Here is a 26,992-nt window from a genome sequence, read left to right as displayed (position 1 = left end):
ACCAAAGAGAGCCTAAATATGAGTTTTAACTACAATTTTGAAAACTTTCGATAGGAGACGACCGAATCTTTCTCCCTCCAGCAAACGTCAACAAAGATAATCCAAAATTGCTTGTTTAAAACTTCCGTTTCAGAAAATTTTCTGGAAGAGCGCCGATCCTTTCAAAACTAAGGTCACAAAAAATAGCTGCAATTTAACTTCAATTTTTAAAGAATTTTAGGAAAGAACTTCAACATTACTTTCCCCTCAAATCTCGAAAAATTTCCTAAAATTGCAATTTTTGACGTCAATATTGAAAATTTCTCCATGGACCTTGAATGTTCCCGACACTTTTGTCCTTGCAATCAAAAACAACCAAAGATTAATTACAGTTATATTTTCATACACCAATTTCGAATATTTTCTGGGGGCGATTCCCCCCCCCCCGTTTCTTCCTCCTCCGTCTTTCCTCTGATGTCACCAAAGACAGACTATAAAATGCGTTTTTACGACTAGTACATTTTTTTTACCTATTAATTTCTTCAAAGATATAAATTGTACCATAGGAGTTTTTTTCTAACTTTTTACATAAATTCATGGACGTTATGGGTCAAAACATGCAAATTGTTCTTCAGGGGCGACCGACACCCTAGGATCGGCCCTGGTGTTCCTTCATTTCAGTTTCGACTTCATTCTTTTTCATTCTGCTAAAAAATATATTTCAGTCAATCTTCTCAAAATTATTTCTCCAAATGGATGTCGGGACGCTAGCTTCCAACGCAAATTGTATCCAACCAGATCCATTTCCCCGACAGCTCAATTCATATAAAGTAAGACAATGGTTTCATTTCTATTCTTTCGTTTTTTCTGCTTTTCTAACAGTTCATCATAAGTGACTTGAAAATGATTCAACTCATCCTCCATCGTTTTTGCTAATTTCTTTAAGTTTTCTGCATTTTTACTTAGGGACCCTTTGTGAATATCAATGGATGTCAAGACTAAAGATACAAACGTCCACACACGAGTCCGGCGCCAGCCAAAGCACCTCGACCTGCAGCTCTCAGCACTGCCGGGCTGACCACCCTTTATACCTTGCAAGACGCACGCAGCGCCATCTGTAAACAGATCGAGAACTATGCCAATTAAGGCTACAGAACGCTGCATGAAGAAGAGAGTGTCAACTACGAAAACGATTCTTTTTGTCAATATATACAGTGACAATGACTATAGAAATTATCAGAGGAAAAGGAATCCTAAAATTGGACAGCGTGTAACCTTAGACATTACATTAATCATTCTTTTTGACGACTGATAAGAATTTATCACTTTCAATGGCATCCTGCACTTTCTTGAACTGATCTACGAATTCAGGCCGCTTGCTTCATGAGTTCAGTCATTGTATCGAAACCTATAATGTCCGTCCATGGCTTTTTTCAACGCTTCCGACTGTTGATCACCACGACAATGTGTCTTGTAGTATTCTTTTATCTTCTTTTATGAGTTCTTGAGCTAATTTCATGTTCTTACTCTCCAGAGAAGTTTCAGCTACTGTGGCTCCGAAGGAAGTCGCTCCCCCCGCGCCCACCATCGATGCACCAGTGATCGCAAGGGGAGTAGTTGCACCAAAAGTGAGAGGAATCAATGCTGCACTCGTGGCACACAGTATGCCTGAAATTGTAGAAAAAGAAATAAGCATCTGATTAAGGAAAGCATTTAAACACATAGAGTAAGATAGAGAGGACACGCTATTAGGACTATGGGCGAAAACCAGAATTTCTAATAGAGAGATATTATCGCTCTCCAAATATCGATATTTTCGATATATTCTTGGGGGGGGGGTGGGCAGAGGTTATAGCTCAGAGCATATTATATATCAAAACAACAGGGGGGCTTGCAAATGGTATTAGCTCAATGCATGACAAAAGTTGCTTCGCAGTCGAAAAAAGTTTTAAATATTCCGTTCAATATTTTGTTTAAAAATCTTTCAATTTGAGTCAGTCTCAATAATTTGAATGTACTTTGAACTATATTTCGTGTTGACGTCTTAAATAGTTTATTTTTAGTCATTTTTATAGCTCTTCGCTTTAATATTTTTACTTCTTAGTTGAGTAACATTAAGTAAATATACTAATAATAAAGTCTCTTTAAAGAATGCAGCTGCAAATTTTGGGAAACTATCACACTATACACCCATTAAGCACACAGAACTATGAAATATACCTTCAATTTTATATGTCTATAATTCTGCATTACCCGACGTTGCACCACGGTCTACCTCGAAAATAAAAGTTTCGTCTAGTGACACATGTTTAACAATCAGGTTTAAAAAAGAAAGGGGAAAAAAATAGCCCAAACATTTTCCGTCAATGTGTAGAAAGCAAAATTTTATGACTCAAAATTTAAATTTACACATCATTGGATTTTTTCGTAATCATTCTGGATTTTCTGGCGAACCCCCCCCCCCCCCGAAAGTGGTCCCCGTACACCCCATTTTGAGATGAAAAATAACTATATGAAAATTCCTGAGCATCAAAGGACCGCTGCGACATGTTTGGAAAAAAAAAAAAAAAAATCCGACGAAAAAGGAAAACCCATTGTGGGGTGTATTTGCACAATCCTCCCCCCTTTCCTCATAGGTAGGCGAAAACCCCTATGACAATTCCTGACCATCAAAGAACCGCTGTGCCAAATTTGGCAAAGATCCGACAAAAACTGGATTTGCATAAGGAAATCCCCTGTGGGAGGGAGGGTGGAACCCATTGAAAACGAAAACTACCCTAATTCAATTCTTGAGCATTAAAAGACCTGTCTGCAAAATTTCTGCAAAAATCCGACGTAAACTGGATTTGAAAAAGGAAAACCTCCGTGGGATGCCCCCCCCCCCCCCCGTCCCTTACCTCATCGGTATTAAAACTCCCTATGAAAATTCCTAAGCATCAAAGAACCGCTGTGTCACATTTGCAAAGATTCGTCGAAAACTGTGGATTCGTAAAAGGAAACCCATGGTGAAAGGGGGGGCGGAGGGTCCGATTGCGAACGAAAACTGCCAATGTGGATTCTTGAGCATCAAAGGACCTCTCTGCCGTATTTGGCGAAAATCTGACGTGAACTGTGAATTTGCATTAATAAAATCGTTATTTGGTTAATTAACCACGAGATATTTTAACGTGCCTCAGTCACCATTAACAATCATGGATGATCTTCGACCAGCTGGCATCGAACCCGGTACCCTTTTGCGAGTCCGGCGCCTTAATGATTAGGCCACCATCGTATTGTCACGGCCCAAGTGACAACACAAGAGCATAAAAGAGTTTTCGATTAACTCCGAAAAAGAATTTGTTTTAGTGTTTTAGCTATGTCTGTTTAAATAAGCAAGTATTTCTGGCATCTGTATGGGTACGTAAATGTAGTTGCATTAAATCAAGATGGCCGTGGTAGCCTGATCGGTAGGGCATTGGACTCGGGGCCGGAGGGGCTCGGGTTCGATCCCCGCTGGTCGAAGACCCACCGTCGTCATTAAAGGGGACTGGGCGACGTTAAATATGCTCGTGGTCTCAATGTCCTCCAAGTGAAACGATACCTCTGGGGGTGCTAGTACCAGGTAGCTATTAGCTCTTGGACTAGTTCTAAATTCTCATTAACTGTTCGATCCGGTGATGGTGCTGCCATCTATCGGTATATAAAATAATGGAGGCAAGGCACTTTGTATGCAGTCCTCGACATAAATACAGTTGTAGTCAGTTGTGACTCTTGAATAGAATAGAATATTAAATCAAGATGATGAAGGTCATTTCGTTAAATACACATTCTAATTTAAAACGAGCTGATGGGTGCATCACATGACTTCCTTTTACACTTTTTAATGTTATTTCCCCATTATTGCAATTTTAATGAGATTCAATAGTTAACTCTCTAAACATCACCAACAGTGGACAAATTGAAACCAGATTATAAAAAGAAATCGCTAAATTTGTCGCCAAGTTGGCGACCAAAAGACTAGTGATATATCGCCAAGAGTCCGCCAAATTATAACACCACTTGAGTTTGCATTGAAATTAACAATGATTTCTCCCCAAAAAGGTGCAAGAGACCCCTTTAGAAACACCCGAATGCAACCAAAAGGGGAGGTGCACAACTAGACCCCCACTAGGAGTCTACGTACCAAATTTCAACTTTCTAGGACTTACCGTTCTTGAGTTATGCGACATACATTCGCACATACGCACATCCGCACATACATACGTACATACAGACGTCACGAGAAAATTCGTTGTAATTAACTCGGGAATCGTCATTATGGATATTTCGCGTGTCTGTACGTTCTTAGGCCCTTATTCACGTGTGGTCGAGTCGAAAAAAAAAAAAAAAAAAAAAAACTCAATATTCATTCGGGGGTGAGTAAAATGGAAATTAAGGTCGATTTTTGAGTGAAAATTTTTTTGCGACTACAATACTTCCTTTTTTGTAAAAGGAAGTAATAATATTCAATTTTCAACCAACATATCGCTCGTTTGGAAGAAGAGTGCCACAATACGAATTTTTTCAATATTTTTTTTCTTTTTTTCGCTTAAAGGCCGTCAAGAGACGTTATCTTCTTTGGAAAATAATGACAGATTTTTTGCTCGAATATTAACCACTAGAGGGCACCGCAAAATTACTTTTCATAATGCAAATTGCCTGAAGTGTTAAACTTAAAACGCTTCTCCTGTAAAACTTCATTTATTCGTACTGTGGCAGTCTTCTTCCAAATGAGCGATATATGGCACTTACTGATACTTTTTGTAAAAAATAAAACTTTAATTTAATTTTTAAGTTATAGTCAATTTGTTTATATTAAATTTATGTCAAGTGTATACACGGTATTTATTTATGTTCTTAAATAAAATACGTATATTGTTCACTTCGCACTTACGTACTTCATAATACTCAGTATTACATCGAATCTCTAATTGTTGGTCATTTAAGAGTATACGGTGCAGTCAGGAACCGATTTTGGAACCTCTGAGATTAGAGGAAGATCGGTCTCATTTTGACCCCCTCCCCCACCCCCGCTTTTTGTTTGAGGAAATTTTTCTATACAACACCTGACAAATGCTAAGTGCTTCAACAGAATTCAGATTTACGTTTATTCAACCTTACCGATAGAACAGTAACACTGAGCGCGGGGGGGGGGGGGGGGACCGCAAAACCTCAACATCCAAAAAAAAAAAAAAAAAAAAAAAACAGTTTAAACCTTTTGAAAATTACTGCTTACCCTTCCCAGCACTTTGCGCTTCGGGTTTGGGAGGGAAGGGGAGGGGGGACGAAAAAATGCCCCTTTAAAAAAATTCTATTACTTAAAAAAACTTATTGAAATCGCAAAAAAACCACTCTATAATAGCAAAATGATAAACTCTAATAAACAAAAATGCGAATTACCCGGGGCGGAAATTGCATCATTGGAATTTTTTGGACGTTTCTTGAAGGGGTATTTCCAGGTGAAATTTTTGATCAGTATTTTCCGCATAAAAAGCAGAGGTAGGATGTTTTTTTTTTTTTTTTTTTTTTTTTTTTTTTTTTTTTTTACGCCCGCGTAGATACGAGGGTCCAGGGTTCGAAACTATCATGATATTTTCGAAAATATCCGATGTTTTGACATATATCCGATATTTTGATATATATATCCGATATTTTCAATCAGCACAAACTAAAGTCTTCAAAATAGTAAATGCATCCTCATATCTCTCTTAATTTTCTTATATACTAGCCGCCTGCGGCGACCAGCTGGTCCGCCTTTTTACGCCATTCGCCTTTTTGCGCCAGAGTTGCCGCCTTCGGCGGCTGCTTAGACAATTTAGCAACGGTATTAATCAATGTTTTTCTCTTTTTTCTCAATATTATCATTCGCCTTTTTACACCGATGTTACCGCCTTCGGCGGCTGCTTAAACCAATTTCGTGGCGGTATCAATCAATCTATATCTATGTATATCATTAGTAGTTTGAATAAAATATTTTCTAGATTAGATCTATCTCCAGTTCCGTCGTTTGGAATATTTTTAAAGGAGGGGGTACGACGTACTCTTCATGCAAATTTTGTCGAAAAATAACAAAAAGCACTTCCACTTTTATGTGAAAGCATTGTTTTTTCAAAGTCATGGTGTGTGTGGGGAGGGGGGCACTGACACCCCGTTGAAATTCCTTAAATGACGGACATGCCTCTTTCTTGCTGTCCATCTGCTATATCGAACTCTATATTTGTCTATCTATCAATCTATACGATCTGCGCATATCTACCTCCTGACAGTACAATCTTTTTTTATTTATATAAGTATTAATTCGAAAACAAAAACATTTTTTGTCCACTCAACCTCTATCTATCTCTGTATCTACCTAACCTAACCGCCAATTCGTAACAGAAACGAAGATCATGCAAAAAATCGCGGACTTTATTTATTTAATCAAAATAGCCCTCAAAAATAAAAGCTCTTTGTTCCCCGTAGTGTTCAAAAAGTAGCGCTTGCAAAAAAAAAAAAAAAAAAAAAGAAAGGAAGGTGAAGAGAAGGCAAACGATTTCAGTTGGATCACGTGATGAGGTAAACTCGGAACTCAGCCGGCAAGCGAACAGCGCGCGTTGTGTTCTGCCATTAAAAAAATTGTAAAAAAAAAACTATTGCGTATTTTTCAAACTTTTTTCTTCTGAAGAGGGCGGAATGTTTTTACTATACCAACTAAAATTTTAGAATTGAGGGTTCAATACTTGTTGCAGGATGGGTTTCGAAAAAAACTAAACCCAGAAAAAAATGTAAAATAAAGGTTTTTTCAAAAATCAATAAAAAATACAAAAATTGCTCTATCTTCAAAATTTTTTCAATCATCATATTTAAAACTAAATTTCCTACATTATAGTACAAAAAATATTTGTGTGGTGCGATTGGTTCGGGGTCTGTGAGGTAAAAAGTACTAAAAAGTGCAAAAAAACGCATAAAACATTAAATAACTTTTTTTCTAATAAAAATATCAAAAATAAAAATCGAAGCCCGAGGTGCACTTTTTCAGCAAAAACTGCACCTGTATACCAAATTTCATCTTTCTAGGCCTTACCGTTTTCCTGGGATGCGCGCCACAAACACACACACACACACACACACACAAACATCTTATTTTATTATATGTATAGATAGAAGATAGAAGATAGATTACAATTTATAGACTTACAATTAAGATTTCTTTCATTATTTAAAGTTAATATTTCATTCTATATTTCTATCAGTTTTAATGAAGTCAATTTAGCATGAGCTGTTTTACTCATTTTTCTTCTAATAGTTACTTTTACAGTGTTCTGATTCAGAAATAAAAAATAGGCATTAGTTGATGCACAGTCATAAGACATTTTTTTCTGACCAATGTTTAATATTTACTTAGGCACTTTTAATATGAATTAAAATGGTTACATTACTAATAATTTTATGAATATAAAATAAAAAGGAATATTACATTATATTTTATAATATTAATTATGTATTAATACATCATAAAAATATAGTACATAACATTTTGGTAATTTCAAGTAATAAATGAACAATACAACAATGATTAATATAATTTTTATATTAAAAATACTGTAGTTGAAAAAATAAATATCGAAAATATCAAAATACCATGATATTTTCAAAATAAATATCGGATATATATCGTGATATATCGACTGATATATATCAGCGAACCCTGCGAGGATCGATCCAAAAGTGAGGTTCCCATTAATTTTACAAATATACAGAACTGTCTATTCTCATTGAAATCTACATCGTTGGAAAGAAAAACCGTTTCTCTATTGTTACAAATCCTGTAAATAGTAATTATTGTAGGAACGTAACCTGTAAATAGTTTCCCGTAATGAATATACAACCCCTTTTCATATGGCTAAAGTATACGACCCCTATTTCCTTTTTGTTCATTGATAAAATTTGATAACGGTCTACTACTTAACAGAAGCGTGTGGAATATTTGAGAAATTTCTTTTCGGTGTCTATATAAGCCGTTAGCGATGGATAAACAGGGGAGTTTCGATGGAGATTTCGAACTGAGAGCATTTTTGCTCTGTTTATTGCGAGGCATTTCGCTGTGTTGTTTTCGTATTTGGAAGTAAATACGTGTGTAAACGTTGAGTTTACGGTGTTGTGTGATAATTGCTTAATTGCTGATGAATAATTTAGCAGTGGTTGACGATATTTCCTGTACATAGTGTAAATAAATTTCCTGTGTTTTTATCAAGAACTGTGTCATCCTTTCAAGAAAGTGGAAGTCGCACCGAATCCGTTACACTATTTTTAAACATAATCGCCATCTTTTTCTGTGCATTATTATCGACTTTGCCTTAACTTCTGTATCGAGAGTCACAGAGAAGTCCACCGCCAACCCGTTGAGGAAGCGTGTGATCTCCTTTTTGACTTCGTCGTCGCTCCGGAAACGTTGGCTATCAACGTGTTCCTTCAAGTGTTAGGAAACAAGTGGTAATCACTAGACTCGAACTCCGGACTGCAATCAAGAACGAGGTGGTTTGTTGACTGTCATGTCCCACTGTGGCGGTGGAATTCTGTGACACTCGATACAGAAGTTAGGGCAACGTCGACAATAACGCACAGAAAAAGATGGCGATTATGGTAAAAAATGGAAAAACTTTTTTCTTCCCAACGATGTATATTTCGATGAGAACAAACAGATAGTGCTGTGTATTTGCAAAATTGATGGGAATCTTACTTTTGGATTGACCCTCGTAGAAATTATCCATTCAATCATCCGTCTAAGAGTTGATAAGCACCAGAACAAGGTCGAGTAGTAAGAGTAGTTTTTGGGACAATCTAGGATCTATTGTTGGGGCATACCTCATCTGGCAAAATTGTGAAGGTTTCGCAAATCGCAATTGTAGCATTGTGATTCGCCATGGGTGCCTGGCGACCAGGGATGCCCAAAGGGGGGAATTATGGCGAAAGTTGCGCCATCAAATTTTTTTTGGAAAGAGGGGGGGGGGGGGTGATTTTTAAAAATTATTTTAATTTATTTATTGATATATTTTTATTTTAAATTTATTTATTGATTTATTTTTAATTCAAATTATTTATTTTATTCTGTTTATATTTTATTTCATTTATTTATTTAGTTTGTGTGTGTATGTCATTGGCGTTGCACAGAACTTTCCAAATGAAATAAAAATAATAAAAATAATAAGAAGAATAAATCAAGAAATCCAATAAATAATAATCAATTAAAAAAAAAACCTAAATAAAAAATATTTTTAAAAAATGAATAAAATAAAAAAAGAGAGCTAAAAATAAAAAGAGGAAAGAGGGTTGAGAAAAATTTTGGAAGAGATTTTGGGCCACTGAAAACTTGGGGGGGGGGGGGTGACCCTGATTACGACGTTTCCAAGTTAGGTTTGTCCCAACTATAGGTGAGGTTGTTTTCCATATCAACCACTTTTACATCATTAATGAGTGAGTTGACACTGTTGTTTAATATTCACCATCTGACACAAAATTGAATCAATTATTGTTTAGTTTGGTTTTAACTTTATCTGAAAAACCCACGCGCAAACCTTGGGAGATGCCCCCATTACCATGTTGATAACCACTGATCTACAATATATTTCTAAAAATATAACAGTGCTTCAGCCAAAGGGCATCATAGTGAACTATTAGTCCAGTTGCATACTTAAGGTAAAAGACACTCCGTGGGAAATTTCGTGAGGAAATTATGAGACCAATTCTAATACATTCCTTATGGCCTATATAACTATGCCTCACCTGGTGTTTTGTTTGAATTCGTGTCAGACGGCCTGTATGACGTCATTAATCCAAGATGGCGGCTGCTCTAGATATTGATGAAAATTCTCGGTTTTAACACATTTTTGAGGCCTATTATGATTTTTTTCAACTTGTATTACATATTTAATATTTGAATACGATTACATTTCAAATTTAAAAACAAATTGTCCATATAAAAGAAGTTTTTTTTTTTTTGTTATTCGTGATTTTCGATTCAGATTTTATGAACTTTTTTAGTTACCAATAGCAGCTAAAAATATTTTGGAAAACTTGTACGATAAAATACAATTTATTACTCCATAAAAACATGTAAAATTATTTGCATACACGTGTTTTGGTGTTATAAGAAACTTTTTTTTAATGTAGAAAAATTTACAACTTCCGTTACTTAATATCGGAAACAAAGACAATTTTATTACTAACATTTTATGTACTCTAAACAACGAGTAAATTATTTAAACTCTGATTTTACTTAAAAAATACAGATTTAAAAGTAAACACACAGTTTTTACTTAAAGTTCTTCATCTGAAGTTTCATCAATATCGCTTTGTTGGCCGTGATTTTCACATAAGTCCTCATCACCTCCACACACAAAGTTCAGTGCATGAAATGTTCTGAGATTTGCATTTACATGAAACAATGCATTTTCCTTTTACAACAGCTGCATCGAACTAGCTTCAAGGTTGATTCAGATGCATAAGGAAGTATACACATAACTGGAGCATAGAAGTTGTCTTTCTTTTCCCATCCGAAGTCTAACGGTGACGGTAAATTCGGGTGCTGCTGGTCAGCAAGACGCCACTCTAATACCTGATAATGGCTCTTAAAATGTATGGGGACAAAAATGCTCTTGTAGGAGGCAAATTTTCATTTTGAGCCTCTTGCTTGGAAAACGTGAACCAACGAAGTTCTCCAATGTCAGAAATCTTGGTCAGAAGCACATACACGGAGCAAATAAATCCTTCAATAGCAACTTTATCATTTGCACTAAATTCTTCGGTTGACCCCAGATTACTCAAAGCATCAAGAGTATCTTTGTCTGTCGTCTTGTAAATTTTCCAAAAAGATGGTTTTTCCAAAAGATGGTTACAATGCTGGTTAGATCGATCATTCTTCGATTACTACCTACACCAGTCAAAAATGAGCATGGGCAGTGAAATCATTTCAACCAGAACAATGCTAGTAAAAATACATCGGTGTCGGGGGAAATATATATGAATACTGGTTGCCCCTTCTCTAGAAGCATGAAGACAGTGCAGTATTATTTTAACATCTGCCTCTTCATGACTGCTTTGCATTGCAGTCACAACACCTTTTAATGATGATTTAGCTTCACTTCTCCAGCTAACGATTAGGTCTTTTTCAATGTTGCTTGCGTACATTAAAGCTTTATCCGCCAGATAAGCTGTCAAATTATCCTTTGTTTTTATATGAGAAAGTAGGGTCTTCATCTGTACATTTTTAATATTAGTAGAATCAGTTATGTGTTTAACGTACTCACCCTTTTTTTCCCGCATGGCAGATTTCAGCGAGTTTTCAATATATGTGTCTAACACTAAGTGTGTTTCTTCATAATTTAAAAGAATTTCCTTGATCTTATTATTAACTTCTGAAGCTAAATCATTATATATTTTAACTAGCACTGATTTATTCATTGATTGTAGCTCAGCCATTCCATCAATAATAGCAACACTGTAAGATTTTCTATTCATTTGCTTCGGTATGTTTGAGTATTTTATGGGGTTTGGTAAAGAATCTTTGCTGCTACTGTCTACTTTTTCTGAGCCACATTTCTCTAAAATCTTTATTAACTTTGATTTGTTTTGGGACAATTTTATCGACCCGTCCAAATTAAACATAGACTGTGGAACAGCCGAAAATTCATATGCACCAAGTGCTGCTTTTAAATCAATGTCTGCTCGGCTCCTCGATACAACTAGCAAACGGGTAAATAACGATCGATCAGCTTTTAACTGTAGAACAGTGCCAGCTATATTTGTCGCAACTTTTTTCATGCTATTTTTACATAGATTTAGTTTTTCTTTCTTCATTGGGGCCCAGAAGTTTATATTTTCAGTTTCAATTCTCTCTCGTTTGAAAGTGGCGTACATTTTACGGCCTCTGTTTAAAATGCTTAATAAATCTGTTTGTGTGGCTTCACTATGTACAGACTTTGTTGTTGTGTTAATAAGTTCACTTCCATCATGTGTTATAGGGTTTGTTGATACTCTGATGGCATTATATATAGATTGCACATCTTCATGTTGTCGCTTTCCTCTTGAACCTGCCAAATGATGTTTACTCAATTCAATTGGATTCCATTTCATTTAATCCAATCATTGCTTTAGATTTATCAGAAAGCCTTGCCAGCTATGGTAAGGTCAAAAAAAAAAAAAAAAAAAAAAACCCGCGCGCTAAAGTATTTTTTTTTTTTTTTTTTGAGTTATTGAGTTATATTTACTGTTCCACCAATTACTTTCATTCTCCTATTCTCTTGCTCTAAAGCTTCATCTGACCCTAAAGTCAATTTCCTTCCATAAATTCATTCCAAAGATTTGGATGCTTAACTTTAAGACGATTCATATCAGTCAGGTACCATGATACTGAAAAACTTGGTATAGGTGCACATTCTTTTTTTTTTTTTTTTTGAATGTCCGTTTCATGACCTAATTTGACTGGACTACAAGGGTGAGGGTCAGAAAATCGTCCTGCAGGGGACTGTTTTGCGTTACTGGGGTGCGTTCTAAAGGATGTAAGAAAAGCTCCTCGTTTGGCGCAATTATACAGGTTATTAGGAATTCTGTTAAACAATTACACAGTCGAACCTCGTTAAAACGAGCTCAAAGGGACCTTCAAAGTAAACTTTTCCCAACAGTAGCTTGTTTTATCTGAAAAACAATAGTGTTGAGTGTGTTAAGTGATTTTCAACAGAAGGACTGGGTCCGCAAATGTAGTTCGCTTTAGCAGTAGTTCGTTATAATCGTGTTCGAATTAACGAGGTCCGACTGTACTAATGTTTAGTGATCTTAGCCTGAAAAATAAAAGTATTTTTAACTGCGAAAGCTCACCCGAGATACTTTTAAGTTGCTAATTAGAGTGTGCCAAGGTAAAAAAAAAAGGATTTATCAGAATTTTCCTTAAAAATGAGTCAATAAACAAATAAATCAAATATTTTGTTTTTAATTTATAATAAGAAGGTGAAAAGAATATTAATCAAGTAAATTCACCAGAAAATTATCACAAAATACCCAAAAATAAACTCATAATTTCAAAAACTCATCAAAGCCGCCATCTTGGATTGATGACGTCATACAGGCCGTCTGACACGAATTCAAGAAAAACACCCGGTGAGGCATAGTTATATTGACCATAAGGAATATATTAAAGTTGGTCTCACAATTTCCTCACGAAATTTCCCACGGAATGTAGTATGCCCCCCTACTATATTGAATAAAATACAAATCTCTGGACGATCCGATCCGTAAGTCCATTGGAATTTCCATTGCATATGATTGTTAAACAATTTCTAGGTGAAACGTCTGTATTTTAAAAGGCCATAAATATCATTGTGAATGTTTGAATTACCCATAATATGTAAACGATTAATTCGCTGAATACTGCGTAGTATAATGATACGCCATAAACTTGATCATTAACCAGGAGATTAATGCCTTTGAACTCTTTAAATCATCTATAACAGTGCTATATTTCATTGCATCAAATGTTAAATTAATATAACAATCATTATAACACATTGATATTAATTTTTTTTTTTTACTTACAACAAGTGTGATATTCAACTATTTTTTTTTCCTCACAAAAGAGTTTCTTTTCTCCCATATTATTAACATTATTCCCAAACTTATTTCTATTTCGCAATACTAGTTGCTCGTGAGAAAAATCCTATCTCCATACTCGGTCCTAATAATATCTGTTAATGGCATGGATAAAAATAAAAATAAACCACCAAGAGCAAAAGAGAAGTGAGAGAACTTCAGAGAAGCCGTCATTCAAAATTATCATTTTACTGTTTTATGGCAAAATATTTTTACAATGCAGGGTTCGCGTTATGGCGAGGGATTCCGCTGCTTTTTTCTAAAATCCCACTCAACAAAAGTCCCTTAGCACGCTGTTCCCTCCATTCACCATTGGCAAAGCGGACATAAGTTTAAAAAGATAGCGAAATTTCTCCTCTCGAAGTTTTCTATTTTCAAATTTATTTTAAGAAGACAGCCAAAGTGAATGAAATAGCTGACGAAAATTTGTGTAACTGCCATCTTATTATTATTAACTAGTGGTACCCCGCACGGCTTTTCCCGTAGTATAAAAATTAAAAGGTCATTTGGTTTCCCTGTATATTGTTACAAATTCTGTAAATAGTAATTATTGTAGGAACGTAACCTGTAAATAGTTTCCCGTAATGAATATACAACCCCTTTTTTCATATGGCTAAAGTATACGACCCCTATTTCCTTTTTGTTCATCGATAAAATTTGATAACGGTCTACTACTTTACAGAAGCGTGTGGAATATTTGAGAAATTTCTTTTCGGTGTATTTAAGCCGTTAGCGATGGATAAACAGTTAGTTTCGATTGATATTTCGAACTGAGAGCATTTTTTGCTCTGTTTATAGCGAGGCATTTCGCTGTGTTGTTTTCGTATTTGGAAGTAAATACGTGTGTAAACGTTGAGTTTACGGTGTTGTGTGATAATTGCTTTATTGCTGATGAATAATTTAGCAGTTGTTGACAATCTTTCCTGTACATAGTGTAAATAAATTTCCTGTGTTTTTATCAAGAACTGTGTTTTCATTTCAAGAAAGTGGAAGTCGCACCGAATCCGTTACAATATTTACAAATACTGAATGATGAATTTCTAGCCGATTTGTTACGTTCATTTGCTCGCCCATGTTACGGTTCCACGTTATAATATTTTCCTCCGTAAATTTTTCTTAAAATTGGAATAGAAAAAGAATAAAATCGAATTTTCGAAAAATCGCTTCGAGGAGCACACTCATGGTATAAACTAATTCTGTGCCAAATTTCATGAAAATCGGCCGAACGGTCTAGGCGCTATGCGCGTCACAGAGATCCTGACAGAGATCCAGAGACTTTCAGCTTTATTATTCAGGGTTCGTACTCCATTTCAGAAATAAAATGAAGGAGTTTTTGAAGGAGTAAAAGGAGATTTTGAAGAAGTACTTGAGCTGTCCTTAAATGACATCACATTTTTTGACCCCCTTCTCCTCTGTCCCAAAGTGTCACACGTCACCTAACTCCTCCTCTTGTCACATGTCACATTTTCATAAACATATCACCCTTTTTACAATATCGTCACTACGATTTACTAAACAATAGTTTTTTTTAACACAATCACTTAATATAGTACATCTACTTATGTATTTTTAAGTATTTAAATATAATAATTAGACAAACTGACTTTTGCTACTGAGAAAGTGGTGAAGGGAAAAGCAACAATCATAATACTTGAAAAAATAGCCAAGCACTATTTAAGCATGTTTTACTTAACTTATGAAATGTCTTAGTCATATAATATTTTCATCTTCAACTTTAACGACTTTATGCTCAATTTGTAAATCACATCTCTATGAAAAAGAAAATTCCAAAATTAATACATTAAAACTGTACTTATACCATTGCCCTTGTGTTGATGCTAAGTTGCTGATCGAAGTATTTTAAGTCACTGTCATAGAAGAGGACTATGTAGTCTTGAATTAAGAAAGAAGGAGTTTTGAAGGAGTTAAAACCAAAATGAAGGAGTTTGAAGGGCCCTTCAAAATAATTTCCTAACTGAAGGAGTATTGGAGGAGTTTTGAAGGAGCATACGAACCCTGTTATTAGTGAAGATGAACAGAATAATCTAGGCATTTAGCCACAATGAAATAGGAAGAAAGATTTATTCTTTTGACTTACTGATCGCGAAAACACCTTTGAAATTTTGAGTTTATCTTCTGCTCTTAGTTGCACCTTTTTAAACCCATTTTGCGCCGTTTTGAAGTTTTTGAGTTTTGAACACTAAAAAAAATTGCTGTAGAGTCGGAGTCTTGGAGCAGGAACTAATAAATGGAGGGAGCAAGTCCAGTCATTGGCATAGCAAAAGCTGACCGAAAGACCCCAAGTCACGTGACTCAACAACGGCGAATGGTAGGCACGCTTTGCGTGAAAAAAGAGAAAGAAACCTGGTTTCTTCCAATGCTTTGCCTTAAAATCTATCACGTGACTTGAGGCCTTGGTTTTATGAATGAAAGTCTTCACTCCCTCCATTTTATCTCTTTTCAATGGTCGGAGTCGAAGAGTCGGACGGATTTTGGGATAAAGGAGTCGGAGTCGTTAGAAAATAAACCGACTCTGGGCTTTTTTTTTTCTTTAGTTTTCACTACCTAACCTTGCATTAAAAAAAAAAAAAAAAAAACTGACGATTAACTGGTTTGACTACATATATAAAGACCTACTAATAAGAAAATAACTGCCATTGGCAACCAGCTGGCTTGGTTATTTATCGAATTTTCTGTAATAGCTACCTGTGCGGAGATAGTCTAATTTGCTTATTGAATAAATAGCTACAGTCAGCAAACGGGTTTGTTGCATAATATTTTCCAAGTGGAGGTATTGTTATTTCAATTTAAAATGATCACTTTCAAATAAAAAAATTAATATTTTTTACTTCTATCTCAGTTATAAAATAGTAACGCCCTAGAACCTCCCTTTTCTCTTCACCGAAGGCCCTCTAAAATTGTATATTTATAAAATTTTCAGGCAGGGGGGAGTTCCGAAACCTATCCCTTCCCCTAACCTCATCACAGATGGAATACAATCTTTTAGAATTTCAATTACGAAATTTTTCCCGGATAGACCCGGACTACCTCTGCCTAAAAACCTTTAAAAAATTCAGGAACATTCCTGGTAAATAATGGGCGCCTAACTTCTGCCAGTGACATATCTGAGGAAAACCAGAAGGGTTTCTCTCTAAATGTCAGTAACCTTCCCGAAATTAACCTGGAATCTTCGTGAAACAATCAGGAAACTTTCCAAGAAAAGCTAGAAACACTTTACTTAGGGCCAGGAAGGCAATTCCTTCCTGGCACTAAGTAAAAGCACTAAATAAATTCCTAGGCAAATTTCGGAGAGTGCCAAGCTAGAGTAACAGCTTGGTACGCTCCTAATTTGCCTGGAAGGCTCCTAGAGCACGCCACGAAATTTGGCTGAAGGGTTATTCCACAGTATTCACATGTTACGTACAGGACATTTCACAGCAAAAGATTAAGATAATAGTACTTTTTTCATTGTCAACAAATAAAGTAGATAATTTGTAACTATTTTTTATGCGTGATATACAACTTCAACTAGATTTCTGTAAAATATCTTTTTATTTTAGATATGTTTGTTATTTTTTTTAACAAGTAATAAAATTTTGTTACGTGCGGGACATTATAATTTCTTTTCTTCTTTTTTTTTTTAAGTACCTTCAGTCAACTGAACTTTGCTCTGAATTTATCAAATATTTTTACAAATCAATACAGTGGTTAAAAACAGAAATATACCTACTAACCATTACCGTAAACGCGGGCTACTTTAGCCTTAGGGTCCTTCTTTGGCCCAAAAGGAAAAAAAAGGTACAACGTTCTCTGTCAACCTTCAGGATGCAATTTTTAAACAAATTTTGACAGAAACTGCTACAGAGCATCCCTAAGCACTCAGTAATGTGTACCAAGCAGTTCCATTGCTCATTTCAGGAAGAGATACTAGTGGTTCTGCCTTCATTTGTGCCAACACGTGCCTTCATAACCTCTCAAACTTCTCCATGAAGAAGCAGTTCAACATCAGCTAAGATTTTTTTTAAGTACATATCTATGAGCACTATTTATCACTCTACGCCGTAGTATAGTTGCACTTTCATTTCTGTTTAAGTTTTCATTTATTTATTTATTTATTTATTTATTTTTAATTTGACAATGACAACATATCTCTTAACCTAAAAGTTACGACCTACTTTAGCTCAGCATAAAAACTTGAAAAAATCCACCAGAGAGATTTGAAAAAGTAAAGAATAGCTAAAAGTAAGACCCAAAGTCTTAGAAGTGACCGAAAATTTAGGATCCTTTGTTTTACGTATGGTGTTCGGTCAGTAAAATTATTCAACCTCTAAAACTAATCAAAATATGACCGTTCTCTGTAGGCAATTTCCAAAACAATAACTAGGTATGCACACACATTAAAAAAAAAAAAAATAATAATAATAATTTTCTTTTTTTTAAAAAAATGTGTGACTCAAACTTATTTTAAAATATATTTTTCTCTCACATAAACCGATTTTTGTATGAATATACGTCTTTCATCGACTCTAGTTAGTTTTACAATGATTTTAAATAGGGAAAAACACTTTGGGCCAAAGTAACCCAAACGCAAGAGTAACTTTGGCAGAGTGTGGGAAATAAGTATTTCATTTTAGAAGCAGTACTGCTTTGCAAATTCTGATATTGAGGAGCAATTCTGTAAAATTAAGGAGCAGTTTTACGACATTTTGCTAAATTACATTTTCAACAAGAAAACATACAAGTTTTAAGAAATGTAATATTAAATGTGAGGGTTTAAAATATTTTCAACAATGACTTCAGTTACAAAGTTTTATCACTTTTCTTTTACAAAATAGAAGAATTGGTGCAAATGGGTGTTTCTACACAGGAATATTTAGAGTAAAAATTTGAAAAAAAAAATGAAATTTATACAATTAAAAAATTAAATTAATTTTACTATGTTTATTAATGAAAATAGTCATCTAAAATCCTCAAGTATTATGCGTCAAGTACATTGCATCAACAAGCAGTTTTGTCATTTACATTTCAAAAATAATTACTTTTTTTTTTTTGGATTGCAATATTTCCATGCAATTTATGATAATGTGTCGTCTTTCATACGTTTTGAATCGCAAACTGCGATTCGATACCACTTATTTTCTTTGCTGCTTTGGCCCAAATAAAAAACAAAAACTAGTATGTTGTGTCCATTACCAAACTTTCTTCTATAATCTTTCTTATAATTCTGATCCCTCCCCATGCTTGACGAGGAAGCAATATTCCCAACAAAAATAAAACTACACACGCCAAAACTTGACGACCATCCCAATTCCAGATTTATCTCAAAAGTAAAGCAAAGACTGAAAATTGAAAATTATTTTAAAAACCTTGCTTAAAATATTTACAAACATTTATTTGTTAACAAACACAAGATGGCAGCAGTTAAAAAGTTTAAATCATCGCGATTTTCTGGGTCAATTTTCAACAATGGGATTGTTTCCTTCAGTCAAAAGTAGTACTTTTAGTCACTGTAATTGATAGAATAAGCAAAAAAAAAAAGAAAAAAAAGAAAAAAAAACATAGACCCAGAAAATACCTTCATTTTCCCAACAGTTATTTTTAAATTAATTTTTTAAAATGTCCGATTTTTTACACGTTATGATAATCAAGAAGCGAATTAAAATTGCGTGCTATGTTTGCTATCAGCCATATCGTTGCCAATACACGTGAGTAAAGATGCTAAATAAATATTTTGCTCTGTGAATGGCAACACTGAATGGCATTTCATTATTTGCGATGTAATCGGCAGAAGCGTAAAAGATGAAAGCGCACCGATAAGTAATTTTTTTTAATTATTTAACTTAAACAAATCATTTAAAAAATGGTCAGATCCTATGTTTTTAAGCATGGTCTTTCAGAAAAAAATACTTTTAAAATTTTGGAAACGACCCCATTAAAATCACACGAAACTATTCACGCGGGCTACTTGTCGATAAATTTTTGTTTGATTCCGTTCATTATTTCTTGAGATATAGCAGACACAATCGACGACAAAAACGTTCTATAACTCAACCCCCATTTGAGCTATTGACACCAAAACTGAATCAGCACCTGTACCTGTTAGAGGCAACGTACGGACCAAATTTTGTTTGATTCCGCCAGTTACTTCCTGCGGAATAGCAGGCACGTATAACTCAAGAAACGTCCCATTGCTTCACCCCACTTGGAGGAATTCGCGCCAAAAACCAATGGGCACAAATTCATATAGGGGCACATGTGTGTACCAAATTTCGTTCGATTTTATGCGGTAGTTTTTGCTATAGAGCAGTCACAAAAAACCGGTCACACACATGTATGACACACACACACAGACAGACAAACATTTTCCAAAAATGGTCGAAATAGACTCAGTACACCTCAAAACGTTCAAATCCGTTAAAATTCAAAAATTTGCACGAATCCAATACTTTCTTCTACATATTAGATATAAAAGAAAGTAATAAAGGGTAAAAATACTTGGAAATAAACTGATCACTATTCAAAAATTACATTAAGAGATCTCTAGAGGTGTAAAACAAGTTTCTGTAATTTGAAAACATGAATAGTTACAAAATTATTAAGAAAAGAATGAGATATTCTTTTAATTATTATTGATGAATGAGATTATTAATGAGAATTATAGCAGGGTAGTGGAACCTTGGAACAGTTTACCGGAAGAGGTGGTAATGAGCAAGGGAGTAGATAGTTTTAAGAGGGCCATTGATCTTCACTGGGGATTGTAAATTGACTAGGACCAGTCTAGCTGGGCCCAGAGCCTGTTGCTGGTCGTCACTTTTGTATTTGTATTTAAAAGTACTAAAATCTGGGCCAAAGTAGCCCGCGTTTACGGTACCTCTTTAGTTATTTCTGAAAAATGTCTCATTAATTAATAAAAGCTAATTATTTTTGTTACGTACGGGACAACGCTGTTCGTTACGTACGGGACACATGAATTGAGATCCCAATTCTATGAAGAGTTTTCATTCAAAATGAGCATAAATCATGTGAATTTAATAAATTTACTATTTAACTAGTTTAAATAAAAATAAATTAAATTTTCTTGAATATTTTAATTGCTATTCTGTTTATATTAATAAGTTCTAGTCTACATTTGAAAAAGATGAAACATTTAAAAATAAACCAGTGTATTTAGACAATATAAATTAGTGCAGATCTAAAACATGTTTTTACATTAGTCTTAAGATATTATTAATGTTTTTAATTTTTGAGCAATCACGATTACTTATTGTTCTCACTTGACTGTTTTTGACGTTCCTTTTGATTTTTCCCACCGCCACCCTCTGCACCATCACCGTCGACGGGCTCCTCACGATGCTGCACCTCTGGCGAAAGCCGTCTTCTGGTTGCATCCATATCCTACACACATGCGCATTCCTACACAACTACACACACACACGCACACACACAAACAAACACATACACACATGCATAAATACAGACGACTACCCACACATTCATGCCTGCACACAGACACAAACACATATCATACACACACATTCACCCCCCCAGATACAAACACACATGCCTACACACACATAACCCGTACACACAAACACATACCCCCCACACACACACTCGTGATTGCGAAAAACATAATTTGAATTCAAGATGTCAAAATTCAAATTATTATTATTTTTTTTTTTTTTGACTTCTACTGGTAGTGAAAAATGTCCACGCCTATTCTGCCGTGTGCAGGTAAAGGGCAGTAACTGCAAATTTTTCATTTTTAATTTTTTTGCATTTTTGTCATCTATTGTACTAATACATATCTTTATTGTACAAGCTCGCTTATTTGGGTTCCGCTGAAAAAAAGTCGCGAAAAAAGTGTCTAATTCCAACATTTTCCTATTGTTGGTATTGAATCCGCCACACAAATCTTCAAATATGTCGAAAACTCATTTCTGCAGTTACTGCCGTTTACCTGCACACGGCAGTATTAAATGGACTAGGTGCATTGCTGAGTTCAGATGAAATATTTTTTCATCTTCTACCGCTCCTGGCCGCCAATCATCATCATACAAGACTGGTACCCAGTCTGACTTTTAAATTAATACTGAGAAAAGCTCTGTGCAACTGATCTAGATTTTATAGGACACAAAATTTTGATCGCTACATCAGGATTTTCTTGTTGGAAAAAGAAGAATTTAACAAAATGTCAAGAGTGTCCAAGCTTATTGGTTGGGGTTGAGCGAAATCAGGGTTGCTCACCTGTGGGGGGGGGGGGGGGTCATGGAGACAGCGCCATTAAAATTTTTAGTGGGTGTTTTGAGTGATATTTTTCACTTTTTTGGGGGGTTTTGCTTTGGGGAGGGGTATTGACAATATTTAGGGGGCTGTGCCCTTGCTCTTAGGGAGGGGGGGCACCCCTGGAGAAATGAATCCTGTGTATTCCTAATATTGAGGTGGCCATTTCCCACTTTTCACGTGAACCACTCTTAACTATACACCTTTGAATGTCATCTTCACTAACGTATTTGATATTTATATGGGGCGTCTCTTTTTTGGCAGCTTCAGGAAATTCCATTTATCATATATTGCTTCTGTAATATACCAAGCCAAAGGTTCCTTTTTACCACTGTCCCTAAACCGTCCACTGCACCTTTTCCTTGCGCAGTTCCAAAAAAGTTCCAGTCTGCTGAAACGCCATAATCAAGCATGTGGAGCATTGAATTTTGTTTTACATATAATATTTGTTTTTGAATTGAACTATATAGCCATTAGACCAAAAATGACTATGACTAAATGTTAGGGTCCGTTTATAACTTTACCTAACACTTGTGGTGTCATCATCATAGAATTTGACGGTTGTTCTTCATGTATAGTCATATTTTGACATATCTTGCTTTTTTCAATTTCTTTGCTCTTTGTGCGCTTTTTCTTTCAGCTTCATCTTTCCTTTGTTTGTCTAATTCCTTTTTTAGTCATAGTGGACTTTTTCTTCTCTCCGTATCTTCTAGTTCTTTCCCTTTCTTTGATTTTATCAGCCAAACAGTTACCTAAATCATTTTTCTTTTCAGTCTTTTTTAACTCTCTCTTTTGAAGTAGGAGCCATAGTTAACTTTCACAAATTATAATTATTCTTATATACTTTACATTAAAATCTAACATATGAATCAAAATGTATTTAAATACCTATTGCATATTGCATTACAAATATTGAAGTGGATCGGGTAAATACCCAGCAGATAGGTAAATATTGTTTGGGTATTTACCCAAGGCCCGAGTAAATACCCAAAAACTGGGTATTTTACAAAAAAAAAAAAAAAAAAAGCAAAAAGTGAATGGGGAATATTTTTTTAAAAATCTAAATATGAAATAATTGGTAACACTGATATATACGTATGTATTACACACTTCATAATATTTTTTATTGAAAGACTTGATGAAATTATGAAAGAAACATATCGTGAACCAAAGAATCTTTCTTTTCAATGTCATAATTGGAGAAGTAGGTATAAGCAATTCAATGATGAACTTCAGGATTTCAAAATCACAATCTAGGTTAGTCATATTCAAAATGAAAAAAAAGGAAGCATGAGGGATGTTTGGAAAAATAAACTGAGGAGTTATTAAAATTATGATGTTCTTTATTTTATTGCTGTTTAAGTGATAACCTGGCATATAAAAACAGTTTTCACATTAATAAGCAAAAAAAAAAAAAAAAATATCAAAATATTGTTTTCAGTTGCCTTGCTCACTTACATTTGCTCCCCGGTACTTCATAATGAAAATTTATTCAAACTATTTTTATTGACATTTTGTTACATTTTGATGTCATGCAGGGACATATTACTGGGTTATAAAAGACTAGGACCTTAAAAAATTGATGTTTGCTTTTTTTTGTAACCAGTTAAGCTTTATACTTTTTGTAGAATGGCTTTTTATATATGAAATTTGGCTATCAACAATGATTAGGCATTTAAATAATGTGAATATCATATTGGGTTGCTAAGTTGTTTCACACAATAATTTTTTAAGTATGAGATCAAAATACAATTTTTGGGCAAAAATTTATTGTTTTGTATATGGTTGACTATACATAGTGAAATACATACAGAAAAGTATTTTAGTTGAATATAAATTTTTGAAATAAATACCCGGGTAAATACCCATTTTGGGTATTTACCCGGGTATATACCCTGGGTATTTACCCCTAAAAATCAATAGCCGGGTATTTTACATCACTAATTACAAATAATCACAGATACATATTTAACTTTTGAAGTTAATTAACTGGTTAGTTAAGATTCCTAAGATTCTTTTTCAAGTTTTTGAAGCATGCTATATTCCAACTAATAGTAGCTCTAGCTAACCACATGTTTTCATGTGTACATCTTTTATAGCTGGTGCGGCCATCTATGTGTGAAGCAATATTCCAAAATGTATCTAAAAATTATGTTTTCTCCAAATTTGAAATTAAAATTCTCCTTTTTGTCCTGTACATAACACATTTTCAGTTATCATCTCCCAGTTCTAAATAAACAGTTAGAATATTTTACTTGAATAAATTAAGAAATTAGCTTACAATAATTGAAGAGAAAACAAAAAACTGTTCTGTTGTCATGTTTATTATTGGTAAAAAAATTAAAAATAAGCTTAAAATTGTTACGTACGGCACAAAAAGAAAAAAAACATTGAAAATTTATAACTAAATATTATTTCAATATTTTTCTTATTACTCTTTTAATGCTACTATAATAGAGGTTTGATAAAATATAGGAACTTTGTATTAAAATAAAATATTTTTTGAGTTATGGTTAAACATTTGCTCCATACCGAGTACAAATAAAATTCTCTAATTTTTGTCTAGTTCAAAATACATATTTTCTGTTTGTCAACTTTAAGAAAAGAGAAATTTCAAGCTTTACAATGATGTATTACACTTATAGTTTAAATTTAAAAAAAAATTTCAAACTTGTGAAGCCAAATACTGTGACCCAGAATGACCCAGAAGTTAAGGCAGAATTGCAAGCAAGTACCGAACAGCCTATTTATCTGCAACTCTTGCAAAAGTACAGTATCCAGAGAGACTGCATTTCTCCCTCATTTAGAACAGAACTACAGGCAAAACATGTCAAAAATAAGATGAGCATATCTCCAGAGAAGTAGCTAAAAATATTTTACCCAACAATGAAACGCCGGCATTAATGCAACTTGTAGAAATTCAGGAAACTTTGCTTTTCAAAGAAAACTGGTGGAAACTTGTGAAGTCGTGAAACATTGTTGAAAATAATCCCTGACGTTTCAAAATTTTTTTACTGGGTATGATCATTTTTAAGATGGATTTCTTGAATCCCAGTGTTTCTTTCAACGATACCAAAGATGGCATACCAAACACAAAATATCTTTTTAAAATGCATTTTTAGAGTCAAAATTTTGATAAATGTTTAATTGAGAGCACCCACCCCAATATCCCTGTTTTCGCACAAATATAGTTCATAATTGCTAGTTCTCTTTCTGTGGATATATACATGAAGCAATTCTTCTGATTTATATGCTCATATTCTAATATTTATATGAGCTGTCTTTCTTCCTGCATATATAAATATATGCTTAAAGAAAAAAAAAAGAGGGGTTGTCAAAGTCAATTTTTCAATCTTGGACCATGAATAAGATACATGAAAATGTTCCCCATACAAATTTTTTGAAATATATCCTGCCATGCAAGTCAAGTGCGCTATGGCTATACTAATGCCCAGCTATGGCCCTGGGGGGGGGGGATTCTGGACAAGCGCTCTATGATATTTGAAGAAGGTGTGTTCAGGCAGAGGTTCAGGAGGGTGCAATTAACATCCTGGTTTTGAGAACTCAATGCATTTTTATATATGTGAACGTGGTACTTGCAATTCTCAATACAACATGCGTGAGTATTACACCCTTTGAACACCCCCAGAAAAATCTCAAATGACAGGCCTGTGCTCTGGGACCGATTAAAATATCTGGGAGACTAGGGCCTAACACTTTTTCCAGGCCCTCTACAGTAAAACCATAAACAAACATTCACAAGGAACTTTCCTGTGCGTTGCAAGAGCACAACCACTCACACAGAATATTTGTTGTAGTACAGAATAACACACTTTAAGGAAGCAAAATAAACAGAATATAATTGAAGAAAATCTTATTTTTTTCTTTTCCTTAAATAATAGACTATAATTTAAAGTTTTAGTCATTTACAGGCCCCTATATCTTGGGGGGGGGGGGGGGCGTCGGGGCCACATGTCCTTATTCAGTAATCAGTGCTGGGTGTACCTTGTCCTAGGGGGTATTGGGGGGGGGGAACCCCAAGATATAACTTTGTAGTTTGATAAAGAGATCCTCTTTACTTTTTATCATTTCAAAATTGAGGCAGTGAGAAGCAAAAAGAAGTGGCCAGTTTCCAGTTTTGAGTAAAGCATGTTTAAAGATAACCTCCTAGGTAGGCTTTCATTGAATTTTTTTCCCAAATCATGCTGCACAGCAGCACCTATCAGGGCTACTACTACTATCTCTTGCCCCAAGACAGAGGAGTTCCCCTACTACTTGTACTGGTTATCTCCAAATTTTTAATTTTGCCACTTACATCCCATTGCTTCTCACTGCCTGAAAAAGCATGAAAATACTCACCTCCAATAAGGCTAACAGAGGCGCCTACAGTTTTAGAAATGTTGCAATTTCTTCTGTGATAGTTGATCCATTCTGCTATTTCTCTCAATTCTGTGATAATTGCCTTACGAATTTCGCGCCAGTCTGGGAATTTTTCGAAAAATTCATCTCGTTCTTTGACTGATTTTCCGTAATGGTACATTAAAATTTTTAATTTCTTTTTTATTTCATTAATTCTTTCCTCACTCTGACTCTGACACACATTTGAGTTTTTTTCACTACGTTTTATTTCTTTCAAAACTATATCATAGACGTCTATAGCTATATTTTTCACATTATCATCGGAAGTCAATTCACTCACCGCCAAACATTCTGTTAAAATATGACGGAGATCCATACTGACTATCAAAAACTAGAATTACCTATTTAAAAGACATAGTGGGTTACATAGTAAAGAGTAAAACAGTATAATTTAACTTCCGTAAAATCTCAGATCATAGCGCCCTTTCATTCCCTCGTCAATCTTTTCGTCTTCTGCTGGCTGGCTGGAATGTAAACAAAAACACGCTCTCGATCAGAGCGTTTAGTCAGAGGGGCACTCGTGACGTGTCTCAAAACGCCCAGAGTAGCGGTTGGAAGAGAGCCCGAATGCTTTAGGTGTTGTCCAGAGTTGCCTGAGTCACTCGAGACAACGCCTCCTAAGCACAATTTCGGTACCTTCGCTACTGCCATCTATCGTAGATATTAGAAATTA

At 34.7% G+C, this 26,992-nt stretch overlaps 1 protein-coding gene across 1 annotated transcript; it reads right to left on the bottom strand.

The window, feature by feature from the left end:
- Nucleotides 1-1,091: 1,091 nt before the first annotated feature.
- LOC129221938 (uncharacterized) lies at nucleotides 1,092-26,747 on the bottom strand. Its single transcript, XM_054856321.1, has 2 exons — nucleotides 26,260-26,747; nucleotides 1,092-1,647 (listed from the first exon to the last, which is right to left on the bottom strand). The coding sequence occupies exons 1-2, from the start codon at nucleotides 26,633-26,635 to the stop codon at nucleotides 1,433-1,435; spliced, it is 591 nt and encodes a 196-aa protein (XP_054712296.1). The 5' UTR covers nucleotides 26,636-26,747; the 3' UTR covers nucleotides 1,092-1,432.
- Nucleotides 26,748-26,992: the final 245 nt, after the last annotated feature.

The sequence above is a fragment of the Uloborus diversus genome, chromosome 5 (assembly GCF_026930045.1).
Source record: "Uloborus diversus isolate 005 chromosome 5, Udiv.v.3.1, whole genome shotgun sequence".
Lineage (NCBI taxonomy): Eukaryota > Metazoa > Arthropoda > Arachnida > Araneae > Uloboridae > Uloborus > Uloborus diversus.
This window is presented reverse-complemented; position numbering and strand designations above follow the sequence as displayed.